Genomic DNA, 12,984 nt, shown 5'->3' on the forward strand with positions numbered 1-12,984 from the left:
GGGCAACGTCATTAAAGAAACATAAAGTCTAGTCCACTAACAACGACCCAATAATGTTTAGTAGTCTATTTATATATTGAAGGGTATATTTAATGATTAGTTTTGATCACAAATCTCAACGAAGAATCGTTAGATCCAGCGGAAGTTTTATCAGACTAAGAAAACTCTTAAAGGTTGCAAGAATGGTGAAGAGAGCGGTAGTGATAGGAATCAACTACCCAGGCACCGCGGAGGAGTTACAAGGCTGCGTCAACGACGCCCGTCGGATGCATAAGTGCCTCCTTGACCGGTTCGGATTCGCTGAGGAAGATATCACGATGCTGATCGACACCGACAAATCTTACACTCAACCCACCGGAAAGAACATCCGTCAGGCTTTGTCGGAGCTCGTAACGCCAGCAAAGTCCGGTGACGTGTTATTCGTTCATTACAGTGGACACGGCACGAGGGTCCCACCGGAAACAGGGGAAGAAGATGATACAGGTTTTGACGAGTGTATCGTTCCTTCCGACTTAAACCCAATCCCTGGTAAGTAGATCGATACTGTATTCGGTAATTAGTATTTTTTTATGGGATGATTTCTTGGTTACATACATACATGATGTAAAAACAGAGTGCTCTGTTTAGGGCTAGTTTTGAATATCTTGATATGTACGCTGATAGAAGTGATGGGGATTGTTTTTTTTTTGTTTGGTTGATATCGACGCTGTTTTGTGTGTTGCATTGCAGATGATGATTTCAGGAGTTTAGTGGAACAAGTTCCAGAGGGGTGTCAGATAACGATTGTATCAGATTCTTGTCACAGCGGCGGACTCATCGATGAAGCTAAGGAACAGATCGGGGAGAGTACCACGACGAAGCCAGATCCAGAACAAAAAGTTTCTTCTTTTGAGTTCGACTTTGGGAACTGTTTGCATAGCGTTTTTGTGAAATTGCTTGCCTTTTGTGGAATCGGAAGTTCACATGTAGAAACGGACGAGATCGCAGAAGAAGTAGGAGACAGTGATGGAGTTGTCAAATCAAGGTATCTGCCGTTGGAGAGGTTCATCGCACTTCTCAAACAACAAACTGGGCAAGACAATATCGAGATTGGGAAAATCAGACCGACCCTTTTCGATGCCTTTGGTGAAGATTCGAGCCCCAAGATAAAGAAGTTCATGAAAGTGATTCTCACCAAGCTAAGGGAAGGAAATGATCAAAGTACGTTACTTGGTAAGATAGAAGAAAGTGCTCGAGGGTATATAGAAGATAAGCTGAACGATGAAGACTACGTGAAACCCGCAATGGAGGCACATGTGAAGAGCGACCGTGAGATTTATGGAGGAGGATCATCAAGCAACGGATTGTATCCAGAACGAGGGATTCTGTTGAGTGGATGTCAAACAGATGAGACATCAGCAGATGTTAAGAAGAAAGGAGAAGCGTTTGGCGCGTTTAGCAACGCTATCCAAATGGTTTTGTCGGAGACCGGTAAAGATAAGATTACGAACAAGGAAATGGTGTTGAGGGTAAGAGAGATTCTGAAGAAACAGAGGTTTACTCAGAGACCAGGATTGTACTGTAATGACCGTTTTGTGAATGCTCCATTTATATGCTAATTAACTATGGTGTGTTGATTGATTAGAGGTTCTTCTTTCACTCAAGACTCTGTGGATTCTAGTAGTGGACATGATAAAAAAAAACAAAGGTATGTAATCTTATGAAGTAACTATTGGTTTATTGAAATGAATTTATTTATTTTCAAAAAAAAAAGAAATGAATTTATTTTCTGAATTATGTTTATTTGTAATAATATCCATCATCTACGCTACTTAATATCCTTGTCATTAAATAATAATAAATTGAACAGTGTATTTTGTTTTGTTCGTTCTAGTGTGAACATCAGCAAGTGGTAATAAATTCCCATATCTTTTTAATAGTTTAGAATAATGTTTTAACTTTTAAAAGCAAGGAAGATAATCTACTTTTGTGTCGAAAAAATATAATTAGCTTGATTAGCAGAAATATAAAACGTGTACATTTATTCGAAACAGGGATAAGGTTGGGTTTAAATATTTGTATTGTTAGAATCAATAAATAAATGTAAGCATTTTTCGTGAAGATAATTTAGATAAAAACTAGTTTGTGTGCAAGTTCCATCAGACTTCTGATACAAGGAATCTATAACTAAGACCTAGGAGACTTTGTCTAGTTGACTAAAGATAGAAGAATCAAGCCATAATAATTGGCCGATTAGCTCAGCAAAGCGACGTGCTTACTGCTTATAACGTGAGATTGTTTGCGCTCTCAAGAAACAGATTAAACTATGAATAATAACAAATTAACAATTATCCTTTTCTTAACATTTTAAAATGATAGTCCGGCAAAATTATGACTATTTCTTATAAGCTAACGAAGTTTCGTAAGTTTTCAAGTAGAAATTGTTACTTATATAGTTATATCTGACGTTTGTGTTCAAGTTAGGTTGTTTGATATATGGTTATTCAAATTTATAAACTTGATTACAAGGAATATGCAACCAAAATGAATATAAATTATTTACATTCGTATACAAATTTGTATTAACTTTGACTAATAAAATATCAATTATCTGAAATTTTACAAAGATATTGATAAAATCAGAGCTTATAATTTTCTAATATCTTCTCGAATTATTATTATTATTATTATTTTAAAAAATGTTATGTCATACAAAAACGGAAAAAGTCATACAAAAAAAACAATAGGGGTCATCCTAATATATTAGTTGGGAAGTACAAATATAAAACTAACCTTAAAATGTGTAAAAAATTACATTCAATTGCCAATAGAAAAATTTAATTAAGATTAAATAATTAATTAAATAAATATTTCTAATTAAAAAAACGAAAATAGGGGAAACATCAAATAAAATAAATTGTAGAAAGGAAAAAAAAATCTGTTAGAATCAAAACTAATTTGTACTTAAGAAAAACTAACAAATAAGATTTTTTTTACATGTTAGTTATATATTTTTACTAACTTCCCAACTATAGTAAAGATTTCATAAAAGTTTAAATAATTATTTTTATTACATGCAAATATTTTATTGACAGGTTTTCAATAAACATTTTTAAGATACAAAAATTATAATATAAGCAACAACTTTTTAATCACAAATCATTATAAATAACAAAATAAATTATTATAAATTTTTATCCAAAAAAGTTCATTCCGCGGGATAGTACCTAGTTAGTTAAATAATAAAGATGATTATAAAAACCCATGAAGGATGAATCATCTCAGGATCAGAAAAGGATTGTCAAGCATAGTTTTGAAATATCATCAATGGCCAAGAAAGCTTTACTGATTGGGATCAACTACGTGGGAACGAAGGCAGAGCTACGAGGCTGCGTCAACGACGTCCGTCGGATGCATATAAGCCTCGTCGAACGGTATGGATTCTCCGAGAAGAACATCAAAATGTTGATCGATACTGATAGTTCTTCGATCAAACCGACCGGTAAGAACATCAGACAGGCGTTGCTGGATCTCGTTGAACCGGCTAAACCGGGTGATGTTCTCTTCGTCCATTACAGTGGACACGGAACTAGGTTGCCCGCGGAAACTGGAGAAGAGGATGATACTGGTTACGATGAGTGTATTGTTCCTTCCGACATGAATCTCATCACCGGTAAGTTAAAAAAAAAAGACTACGCACGTTGACTTTTATTTTTTTCATGTTTACGTAAGAATTTGAACTTTTGCTTTACCAATTTAATTTGTTTGATTTTTGCTTTTTTCACGTTTACGTTCATTATATTTTCTTAAGTCACAATTTTAAGCATGTTCACCAAGTGGTTTAACTGTAAAACCAAAACATAAATAGCAAACATAAGGACCTTTAGTGTGGTATTTGCGTTTGAACTTTAATAACCTAAAATTATGAAACAAAAGAAAATATTTGATATTAGAAATATGAAAATTTACTTTTTGATTTTTTGCTCTCATGTTAACACAAAACCGGAAATTTATGTGTTGAAAAATGGTGGATTATGTGAAAATTTTGGGGGTTATTGTGCTAATTAATATATATATATGTGATTAGGTTTTGAATTAAGATGCTAAGATTTTGCTAACCTTTTGATATTGATATCTGATTATTAATATTTTTATGGGGACTCTGTTTACAGATGATGATTTCAGGGATCTTGTGGATATGGTGCCAAAGGATTGTCCCATTACAATCATATCTGACTCTTGTCACAGTGGCGGTCTAATAGATGAAGCCAAAGAGCAGATAGGAGAGAGCACGAAGAAGAAGGATAAAGACTCTGGAGACTGTTCAAAGATCAACAAGGAGACAGAAGCAGAGATAAATGAAGTGGGAAGCAGATCTCTGCCATTGGAGACTTTGATTGATATGCTGAAGCAAGAAACAGGCAACGATAATATCGAAGTCGGGAAGATCAGAACAACCCTTTTCGAGATGTTTGGAGAAGATTCAAGCCCAAAGGTGAAGAAGTTCATGAATGTGATTTTAAGCAACCTACAAGAGACTGTTACTACTAGTCAAGCTGTTTCAGGTGAGATATTGGGATCGATTGAGAATCTAGCTCAAGAGATTCTTGAGCAGAAGCTTAACGACGATGTGAAACCCGGGATCCAAGAGGTGTATGCAGGTCCTATCAATGGTGCACTTCCTGATAACGGTATACTGATCAGTGGTTGCCAAACTGATCAAACTTCTGCAGACGCAAGCCCACCAGGTCACCCTGAATTGGCTTATGGAGCACTCACTAATGCTATACAGATCATACTTAAGGAGACTAAAGGTAAGATTAGCAACAAAGATCTTGTGTTGAAGGCTAGGAAGCTTCTCAAGAAACAGGGATTTGATCAACGACCGGGACTGTATTGCAATGACGCTTATGTTGATGCTCAGTTTATATGTTGATGCTCAGTTTATATGTTGATAAACAATTTGGGGAGGTTTTTCGTTGTTTGTTGATTTGGTTTCGTGTGGAATAAGTTAAATGATCTGTGTGTTTGTTGTAACATTGTTTTGAATATTTATATGTCAAGTATTGTTTGTTTGTTCATTGGTTATGAAGTTTTCCCAATTCTTTTGTTTGGAAACCAATGAGGTAACATATCAAGCCACCCAAAAAGAAAAAAATAATAAATAAATCACAAAAAGACTACAGAGCTGCTTCTCAGGCATTGGTTATGGAGTTCTATATTTGACAAATATTTTCACTGATTGGCTGATAGCTATTGTTTTTGACAAATATATTCCCTGATTTTTGTAAAACCTAGCTTCATCCATACGATTGTATTGGCAATAAAAAAAGCGATGTGCGACGAATGCGATGATTAATTTGATCATCAAATTTATTAATGTTATAGATGATATATAAGGTGGGATTGTTTGCGGCTTCAGGAGTGGCTATAAACAACAACAAGCGACATTTGCGTAAGTTATTTGGGTAATGTATGTGCGATGCGTAAAATTCTTGCCATTCTCATTCTCACAATCTATACAAGTTTTGTACGTCTTAGCTTTGGTTGGAAATAAGGACAAGCCATAGACGTTTCTTCTTCTTCTTCTTCAAACGGCTATATTTTGATTATTCCTTGATTATATTGAATGATTGATTTCAACAAAAAGACTATTAGACTAATAATTTATTCAAACATACTATATTTGGAAACGAAATTATGACTAATAAAAAAAAATTATACACCATTCAACAAATTTATTAGAGTCTCTTTTGTCTTTTTGGAAACATTATTAATTAAATTAATATATAGTTCTAATTTTAGTGGAAAGGAAACTTTATGACTAATTAAATTCAACAAAATATTTATTAGAGGTTCTTTTGTCTTTTTGGCAACCTTATCAAGGCTTCTTTAATTTTAAAGTAATAAACATTAGTATAAAGGCATGAAGGACCAAATGTAACGCCCACAATCAAAACAAAAACAAAAAAAAATTGTTACGCAGCAGACCTTTTGAGATATCAACATAAAAAAAATGGCGAAGAAAGCTGTGTTGATTGGAATCAATTACCCTGGAACCAAGGCGGAGCTACGGGGTTGCGTCAACGATGTTCGGAGGGTGCACAAATGCCTTGTCGACCGGTTCGGATTCTCCGAGGGAAACATCACTCAGCTGATCGATACTGACGAGTCTTTCACCAAACCTACCGGGAAGAACATCAGACAGGCGTTGTTGAATCTAGTTGAATCGGCTAAATCCGGCGATGTACTCGTCGTCCATTACAGTGGACATGGGACGAGGTTGCCGGCGGAGACTGGCGAAGATGATGATACTGGTTATGATGAATGTATTGTCCCTTGTGATATGAATCTTATCACCGGTAATTATATTTGATGTTGTCCTTTTTTTTTTACTTGTCCTGTTTTTGTTGGAAGATATACTATTATTTGGTTAATATGTAGCGTCAGATTCACTCTTCTATTGGTGATTCTATTGGCAGATGATGAATTCAGGGATCTTGTGGAGAAGGTACCAAAGGACGCACACATGACAATCATCTCAGACTCTTGTCACAGTGGTGGCCTCATCGATGAAGCTAAAGAGCAGATAGGAGATAGCACGAAGAAGAATCCAAAGAAAGAATCTGGAGGCTCTTCAAGATTTGGATTCAAAGGCTTCTTGCGTGAAGCCGTGGAAGATGCACTGGAAACTCGAGGGATCCACACTCCTCACCACAAAGATGAGAAAGAAGAAAGCAAGACCAAAGAGATTGAACTAGAAGATGGGGCAAAAGTCCATGTCGTAAACAAATCTCTGCCTCTACAAACTCTAATCGATATCCTCAAGCAAGATACAGGTAACGATAGTCTCGAAGTTGGGAAAATCAGACCAACCCTTTTCAATGTGTTTGGAGAAGATGCATCCCCAAAGGTTAAAAAGTTCATGAAAGTGCTTCTAACAAAGCTGCAAGAAGGTAAAAGTGAAGGTGGGATACTGGGAATGATTGGGAAACTAGCTCAAGAGTTTGTTGAGTACAAACTAAACGATGATGAAGAATATGTGACACCCGCGACGCAGACACCTGTTGGGAACAAGAAAGAGGTCTATGCAGGTGCAAGCGATGGTTCTCTTGCGGATAACGGTATTTTGATTAGCGGTTGCCAAACTGACCAAACGTCTGCAGACGCGAGTCCTATGGATCATCCTGAAATGGCCTATGGAGCATTTACCAATGCTGTACAGATCATACTTGAGGAGACAAAGGGTAAGATTACATACAAGGAACTTGTTTTGAAGGCAAGGACGCTTCTTAAGAAACAGGGGTTTTCTCAACGACCAGGACTATATTGCAGTGATAGTTTTGTGAATGCTCCTTTTATTTGTTGAACATTGAATATTGGTTGTAATTTTCCTAAAAGCATTCATGTTGAAGAAATTATGTGATTTGTTGTTGTAATTGTAACTATGGCAATTGTATGGCAAGTGTTCGTTGTTCCTTGGCTTTGTTTAATCTCGAAAATTCTAAGCGAGAGACTCCTCTTTAACCAGAGATTTTGGAGTAGGTGTAAAAGAATGGGGTCTAAATTCGAAAGAAGATAATAGTTGGAGGGTGATTGGTGAAAATAAGATATAATAAGGAAACTGGAAGGAAAAAACAAATGGCAATCATGTGAAACCGACTTTGTAATTTCAATATCGACCGCTGAAAACATGTCTGATCACATCCTGACCGTCAATTGCCTTTGCGCGTCATCTATAAATAAAGAAAGCTTCCCCCTCCTCTGCCTTGCTGTGGTCGACTGTATTGGTTCGTGCAATTACAATTGGGGATTTCTGATTTGAAGTGATGGACAATAAAGCCTGCATCACACAACTCAAGGAAGGATATATCAAGGGAGATCAGACGAAACACATATTACCCAAGTTCTTCTTCACACATGAACTACAAAAGGCCGGAGAAGTTCAAGTGGTGCAAGTTCCGTCATGCGACAACTCAGCCGATCTCTTCACCAAATCATTACCGACATCAACGTTCAAGAAGCTCGTGCACCAGATTGGGATGCAGAGACTTAGAGACTTCTAGGGATGCTTAGAACAGGGGGAGCAATGTGTGTTGTACTCTTTTTCCTTCACCATGGTTTTGTCCCAATGGGTTTTCCTGGTAAAGTTTTAATAAGGCAGCACCCCGAGCGTATTGCGCTGATCCATTAACATCGACACGGTTATATCATCCAAGGGGGAGTGTTGTAAAACACTTGGAGTGGATTTCCATAACCGGCCCATTACATGTCTTGGTGTGTACGGCCCATGGTCGAAGGCCCATTACCTATTTCCTATTCCTAGTCGGTTTATGTTTAAGCCTTTGCTTTACTATATATATGTAACATTAATCAAGTTATGAATAAGAATAAGAAGAGAAAACCTCCTTCGAGTTTCTCTACATTCTACGACAATTGGAGTTTCTGTCCGAATTCAAGTATTATGTAAGTCTTTTTTTTTAATTCTTATTGTATATGCAAAGATTATTATGTCTCCGAGTTTGGAATCGTCTCTATGAATGACACTACCTCATCTAATTGTCTTGTTTTTTTTTGTTGTTGTTGTCAGGGCTTTAAAAGAATTAAGGGGTCAAATTAGGGGGACTATGGACATGAGTTTTTTGTGAGAGGCCAACCTGAGCTTTTGGTGAAGATGATGCTCCAAACTGGGAAGAGGAGGCTTGATCAATTTACAGCCAAACGTAGAGCCAAGGAAAAGAAAGCCAAAGCTAAAGAAGCTAAAGCGGAAGTAGAGCGTCGCTTGCTACACTTGAGAATCTGATTATAAAATATCATGTCGTTTTTTTTTAATATGATACAATTAAGCTATATTGTATCAATAATAAAAATTTTGGAATTTTTCTTTTCTTTATGTTCTTGCACATCTCTCTCTCTCTACATGGTTGCCTTGTCTTCTTCCTCTGCATAAAATACTCCTCTCGCCTTTTTCGCAACCCTTGATTCCGAAGATGAATCATCTTCTTCACGTTTCCTTCTCAGACCTGAGAATCACTTAAATGGCCCCACTTTTAACATACACTACACCTTGGTGGAAGCCAGGGGTAGGAGTATTTGACCACAAGCATACAGCTCACCTTCCTCCTCCCCCACCATAACAAACTCCAGAGGTAGATCCTTAGTTAAATCTGCTTCAACTAAAATTTGGGCCTCATCAAAACTAACACACGCCTCCGTGGGTGTACCAACCGCACTAGCCAGGAACTCCAACCTTGTGTCTGCTTATCTTTCTTTGTTGTGGTGGTTATTTACTCTAGATGTCCATAGAACTGCGCACTACAAAGGAAGAAATGGAAACATTGAGAGAAGATGTGGAGTCTAGCAAAAGCCACATCCTTCAGGTACTCCAACCCCGTGTATGTTCTCCTCTGTTGTTCCACAGACCTGAAGCATGGCTTTTGCTAGACTCCACATCTTCTCTCAACTCGATGAAAAACTACAGGATTCTGTATCTGAACGATCAAATATGGAGAAGTACATCATGGAGCTAAAGGTACTTGGTATTTTCATAGTGGTTGTTCAAGATGCATACTCCATTAGTCCATTTTTGTTGGATCTTATACATTTTTTCTGGTAGGCTAACTTGAAGAGACATGAACGTGAAAACAGTTTATCTCAGAAAGATATATCTGACCTACAAAAGCAGGTAAATTTGAAAATCTCTTCTCCTCCTCTGTTTACCATATTATGACTTTATATGCGTGTTTGTTGTTGTCCTCAGTTTTCTTGACTAACATGGTTTGCAATGTTAATAGTTTAGTTTTTAGCTCACGGATATATGCCTAGTTGGCTGCCTAAAGGGTTGATATTTTGTCTGTGAATGCACGATTTAGGTTACGATACTACTGAAGGAGTGTCGTGATGTCCAACTTCGCTGTGGAGCTGCCAGGGATAATGAAGAAGTTGATCCTCATCATTTCAATGTTGAGATAGATATGGAGTCTGAAGTTGAGCAGGTCATTTCGGAGCATTTTGTAAGTTTATTTCGTTTTCCTAGCGCTGTATTGCTCAACATTTTTAAACATTTTGTGTAGGAAGTTAAAAGGTTATTATTGCCTTGCTTTTCGGTTGTTTATGTATTATTACTTGACGCAAGTCTTAATACTTACTTGAGATCTGACCAAACTCTTGTGATTTCCGGACTTGAACTTATGCAGATCTCAGGCCTTTATATTGCGCTGTGGATTGGTTTTGCTCATATTTCATTCAAAGAAGGGAGTATGCTATTAGGTATGGATGTCAAAAGTTCAATGATCCATAAACTAATCATGTCGGTCAAAAGTCAATGCCCGTGTGGTCTCTCCCAGTCCGTATCACGAAAAAACATATCTTTCCTGCTACGAACTACAAAACCATTATCCAAAATAACAACTAACGGTTTGTCCTTGATAGATTTTCACTATAGCCTCACGGAAATCTTGATCTTTGTTCCTCAGATGATTGTTGGGCTGAACTTGCTTTTATGACAACAAGGTATTAAACACTTCTTTTTGATTCTTGTTCTGCAGTTTTACTTGACGTTATCTTCCAGAAGGTGACAAAATCATCTTGGAAACTGCTAAGCTACTGAGGGAAGACTACCTTGTTCAAAAAACGTTTACACCGTACCGTAAGATTGCTTTGTTGGCTCCCTTCGTTTTTTTGTTGGTCTTGATACAGATACATTTGTTGGCTCACTATAGCCTCACATTTTGTCGTAACATAACTCTGCTTTGTTTTGTCTTTGCAGGTATGTTATAAACATTTTCTCAATAATTACAGTACATGTGATGACTAACTTGAGAAACTGTTATAAACTTTGCTCTGTCCACCATACATGGAATCAACTTGAGAAAAGCTTTTTCATATATATATATAATAATTACAATACATGTGATGTGACATTATTTTATTGGCTAATTGACTTGTCATGGTTAACAGAGAAAGGATAACGCTAGTAATTTGTGTGGACTAGTCGTCTAGTCGTGTAAAAAATAACGTGACAAAATCAATGCCACGTCAGATCCTACATTCCAACTACTACATCAAATCAATGAATAAAGAAATAACCTTTAAGCCCAAAATAAAATTATTATACGAACGAGCGATCACTTTTACTTTTTGTCGGAATAAGAAGCTCTTCTTCTTCTTCAAATCGCTGACAGAAACATAAACCGATCAGATTCAGAGTTTTTTTTTTTTTTTTTAAATTCATCAGATCTTTGTCAATGGCGAAAAAGGCGGTGCTTATCGGAATCAATTACCCAGGAACCAAGGCGGAGTTACGGGGATGCGTCAACGATGTTCGTCGTATGTACAAATGCCTCGTCGAACGGTACGGCTTCTCCGAGGAGGACATCACCGTCCTCATCGACACCGATGAATCTTATACACAGCCCACTGGCAAAAACATCCGCCGTGCTCTTAAGGATCTCGTCGGATCTGCTGATTCTGGCGACGTTCTTGTCGTTCATTACAGTGGACACGGTACGAGGTTGCCCGCTGAGACTGGTGAAGACGATGACACTGGCTACGACGAGTGTATTGTTCCTTGCGATATGAATCTCATTACTGGTCAGTTTTTTTTTTTTAAATCTAAATTGTTCTTTCTGATTGATCTGTAGTTTGATGTTCTGATCTCCGATCCGATGATAAAGAACGAAGCTTTTTTGGTAGAAAAGTTAACATTTTGTGTACAAGTGTTAGATCTTGTTTTGGAGATTGATCAAAACTAAAGTTAGAGAATATGGAATGAGAATATACATAGGTTTGTGTTTTAGGAACATGGTATCTGATATAATAGTTTTCCTGTTTGCAGATGATGATTTCAGGGATCTTGTTGACCAAGTTCCTCAAGGTTGCAGATTGACAATAGTTTCAGATTCTTGTCACAGTGGTGGCTTAATCGATGAAGCCAAGGAGCAGATTGGAGAGAGCACTAAGAAAGAGGACGAGGAGGAGGAAGAAGAGTCTTCTTCGAAATTTGGGTTCAGGAAATTCTTGCGCAGCAAAGTTGAAGGCGCCATTGAGTCTCGAGGGTTTCACATTGGAGGGAGCAAGAAGCATGAAGACGAGTCTGAAGAAATCGAGACTAAGGAGATTGAGCTAGAGGATGGAGAAAGGATTCATGCCAAAGACAAATCTCTTCCTCTGCAGACTTTGATCGATATCCTCAAGCAGCAAACAGGAAATGATAATATCGAAGTTGGGAAAATCAGGCCAAGTCTTTTTGATGCGTTTGGTGATGACTCGAGCCCGAAAGTGAAGAAGTTCATGAAAGTGATCTTGGGTAAGCTTCAATCAGGAAATGGAGAAGAAGGTGGGCTTATGGGTATGCTTGGGAAGTTGGCTTCAGGTTTTCTTGAGGGGAAGCTTAACGATGAAGACTATGTGAAACCCGCGATGCAGACTCATGTTGGGAGTAAAGAAGAGGTTTATGCCGGTGGTTCCAGAGGTTCGGTTCCGCTTCCAGACAGCGGCATACTGATCAGCGGTTGTCAAACTGATCAGACCTCTGCGGATGCCACTCCAGCGGGGAAACCAACTGAGGCTTATGGAGCGATGAGCAATGCCATACAGAAGATTTTGGAGGAGACAGACGGTGAGATATCAAACAGAGAAATGGTTACAAGGGCAAGGAAGTCACTGAAGAAGCAAGGTTTTACTCAGCAGCCAGGTTTGTATTGTCATGATGGCTATGCAAATGCTCCCTTTATCTGTTAAAAAATCAGAGGTTTTATTTTATTATTGACGCTTTTTTTTACAACGACCGTTGCTTGATGATTCTTCTGGTCGGGAAATAAGCCTGGTTCTTTATACTATTTGAGGGCATTTGTGTAATTTATAAGTTATTTGTGTTGTGTTTTGTGAAACACTGAAAAGTTTATTCTTGTTTTACTGAATTATGGTTTCTGAATTTATTTTGTTGTTATTCTTTTCTTGTTGATATTCTGTGTATTCTGATTTCTGCACACCTTTAAGAAAAAC

At 37.5% G+C, this 12,984-nt stretch overlaps 5 protein-coding genes across 5 annotated transcripts; all 5 read left to right on the forward strand.

Annotated features, from left to right (window-relative positions):
* The first annotated feature begins 132 nt into the window (after window positions 1-132).
* LOC104752365 (metacaspase-7) lies at window positions 133-1,862 on the forward strand. The gene is made up of 2 exons (XM_010474483.3): window positions 133-528; window positions 730-1,862. The coding sequence occupies exons 1-2, from the start codon at window positions 183-185 to the stop codon at window positions 1,596-1,598; spliced, it is 1,215 nt and encodes a 404-aa protein (XP_010472785.2). The 5' UTR covers window positions 133-182; the 3' UTR covers window positions 1,599-1,862.
* Window positions 1,863-3,180: 1,318 nt separating this feature from the next.
* LOC104752366 (metacaspase-6-like) lies at window positions 3,181-5,060 on the forward strand. Its single transcript, XM_010474484.2, has 2 exons — window positions 3,181-3,652; window positions 4,152-5,060. Exons 1-2 carry the CDS (start codon window positions 3,244-3,246, stop codon window positions 4,913-4,915), a joined length of 1,173 nt encoding a protein of 390 aa, XP_010472786.2. The 5' UTR covers window positions 3,181-3,243; the 3' UTR covers window positions 4,916-5,060.
* A 755-nt stretch (window positions 5,061-5,815) lies between these two features.
* LOC104752367 (metacaspase-5) lies at window positions 5,816-7,457 on the forward strand. Its single transcript, XM_010474485.3, has 2 exons — window positions 5,816-6,341; window positions 6,462-7,457. The coding sequence occupies exons 1-2, from the start codon at window positions 5,996-5,998 to the stop codon at window positions 7,346-7,348; spliced, it is 1,233 nt and encodes a 410-aa protein (XP_010472787.1). The 5' UTR covers window positions 5,816-5,995; the 3' UTR covers window positions 7,349-7,457.
* Window positions 7,458-9,345: 1,888 nt separating this feature from the next.
* On the forward strand, window positions 9,346-10,943 carry LOC104752368 (nuclear-pore anchor-like). The gene is made up of 6 exons (XM_010474486.3): window positions 9,346-9,511; window positions 9,596-9,664; window positions 9,852-9,992; window positions 10,176-10,248; window positions 10,527-10,627; window positions 10,748-10,943. The coding sequence occupies exons 1-5, from the start codon at window positions 9,410-9,412 to the stop codon at window positions 10,586-10,588; spliced, it is 447 nt and encodes a 148-aa protein (XP_010472788.1). The 5' UTR covers window positions 9,346-9,409; the 3' UTR covers window positions 10,589-10,627; window positions 10,748-10,943.
* A 70-nt stretch (window positions 10,944-11,013) lies between these two features.
* Window positions 11,014-12,915, forward strand: LOC104752369 (metacaspase-4). Its single transcript, XM_010474487.3, has 2 exons — window positions 11,014-11,571; window positions 11,816-12,915. The coding sequence occupies exons 1-2, from the start codon at window positions 11,226-11,228 to the stop codon at window positions 12,718-12,720; spliced, it is 1,251 nt and encodes a 416-aa protein (XP_010472789.1). The 5' UTR covers window positions 11,014-11,225; the 3' UTR covers window positions 12,721-12,915.
* Window positions 12,916-12,984: the final 69 nt, after the last annotated feature.

The sequence above is a fragment of the Camelina sativa genome, chromosome 16, assembly GCF_030686135.1.
Source record: "Camelina sativa cultivar CO46 ecotype springtype chromosome 16, ASM3068613v1".
Classification (NCBI taxonomy): domain Eukaryota; kingdom Viridiplantae; phylum Streptophyta; class Magnoliopsida; order Brassicales; family Brassicaceae; genus Camelina; species Camelina sativa.

Excerpts from the sequence above, each read along its gene's own strand:
- LOC104752366 (XM_010474484.2), top strand. The coding sequence starts at position 3,244 with ATGAAGGATGAATCATCTCAGGATCAGAAAAGGATTGTCAAGCATAGT. Across the intron at positions 3,653-4,151 it reads CGACATGAATCTCATCACCG|ATGATGATTTCAGGGATCTT; the intron begins GTAAGTTAAAAA and ends CTCTGTTTACAG.
- LOC104752367 (XM_010474485.3), top strand. The coding sequence starts at position 5,996 with ATGGCGAAGAAAGCTGTGTTGATTGGAATCAATTACCCTGGAACCAAG. Across the intron at positions 6,342-6,461 it reads TGATATGAATCTTATCACCG|ATGATGAATTCAGGGATCTT; the intron begins GTAATTATATTT and ends TTCTATTGGCAG.
- LOC104752368 (XM_010474486.3), top strand. The coding sequence starts at position 9,410 with ATGGCTTTTGCTAGACTCCACATCTTCTCTCAACTCGATGAAAAACTA. Across the intron at positions 9,512-9,595 it reads AGTACATCATGGAGCTAAAG|GCTAACTTGAAGAGACATGA; the intron begins GTACTTGGTATT and ends TTTTTCTGGTAG. Across the intron at positions 10,249-10,526 it reads AGAAGGGAGTATGCTATTAG|TTTTACTTGACGTTATCTTC; the intron begins GTATGGATGTCA and ends CTTGTTCTGCAG.
- LOC104752365 (XM_010474483.3), top strand. The coding sequence starts at position 183 with ATGGTGAAGAGAGCGGTAGTGATAGGAATCAACTACCCAGGCACCGCG. Across the intron at positions 529-729 it reads CGACTTAAACCCAATCCCTG|ATGATGATTTCAGGAGTTTA; the intron begins GTAAGTAGATCG and ends GTTGCATTGCAG.
- LOC104752369 (XM_010474487.3), top strand. The coding sequence starts at position 11,226 with ATGGCGAAAAAGGCGGTGCTTATCGGAATCAATTACCCAGGAACCAAG. Across the intron at positions 11,572-11,815 it reads CGATATGAATCTCATTACTG|ATGATGATTTCAGGGATCTT; the intron begins GTCAGTTTTTTT and ends TCCTGTTTGCAG.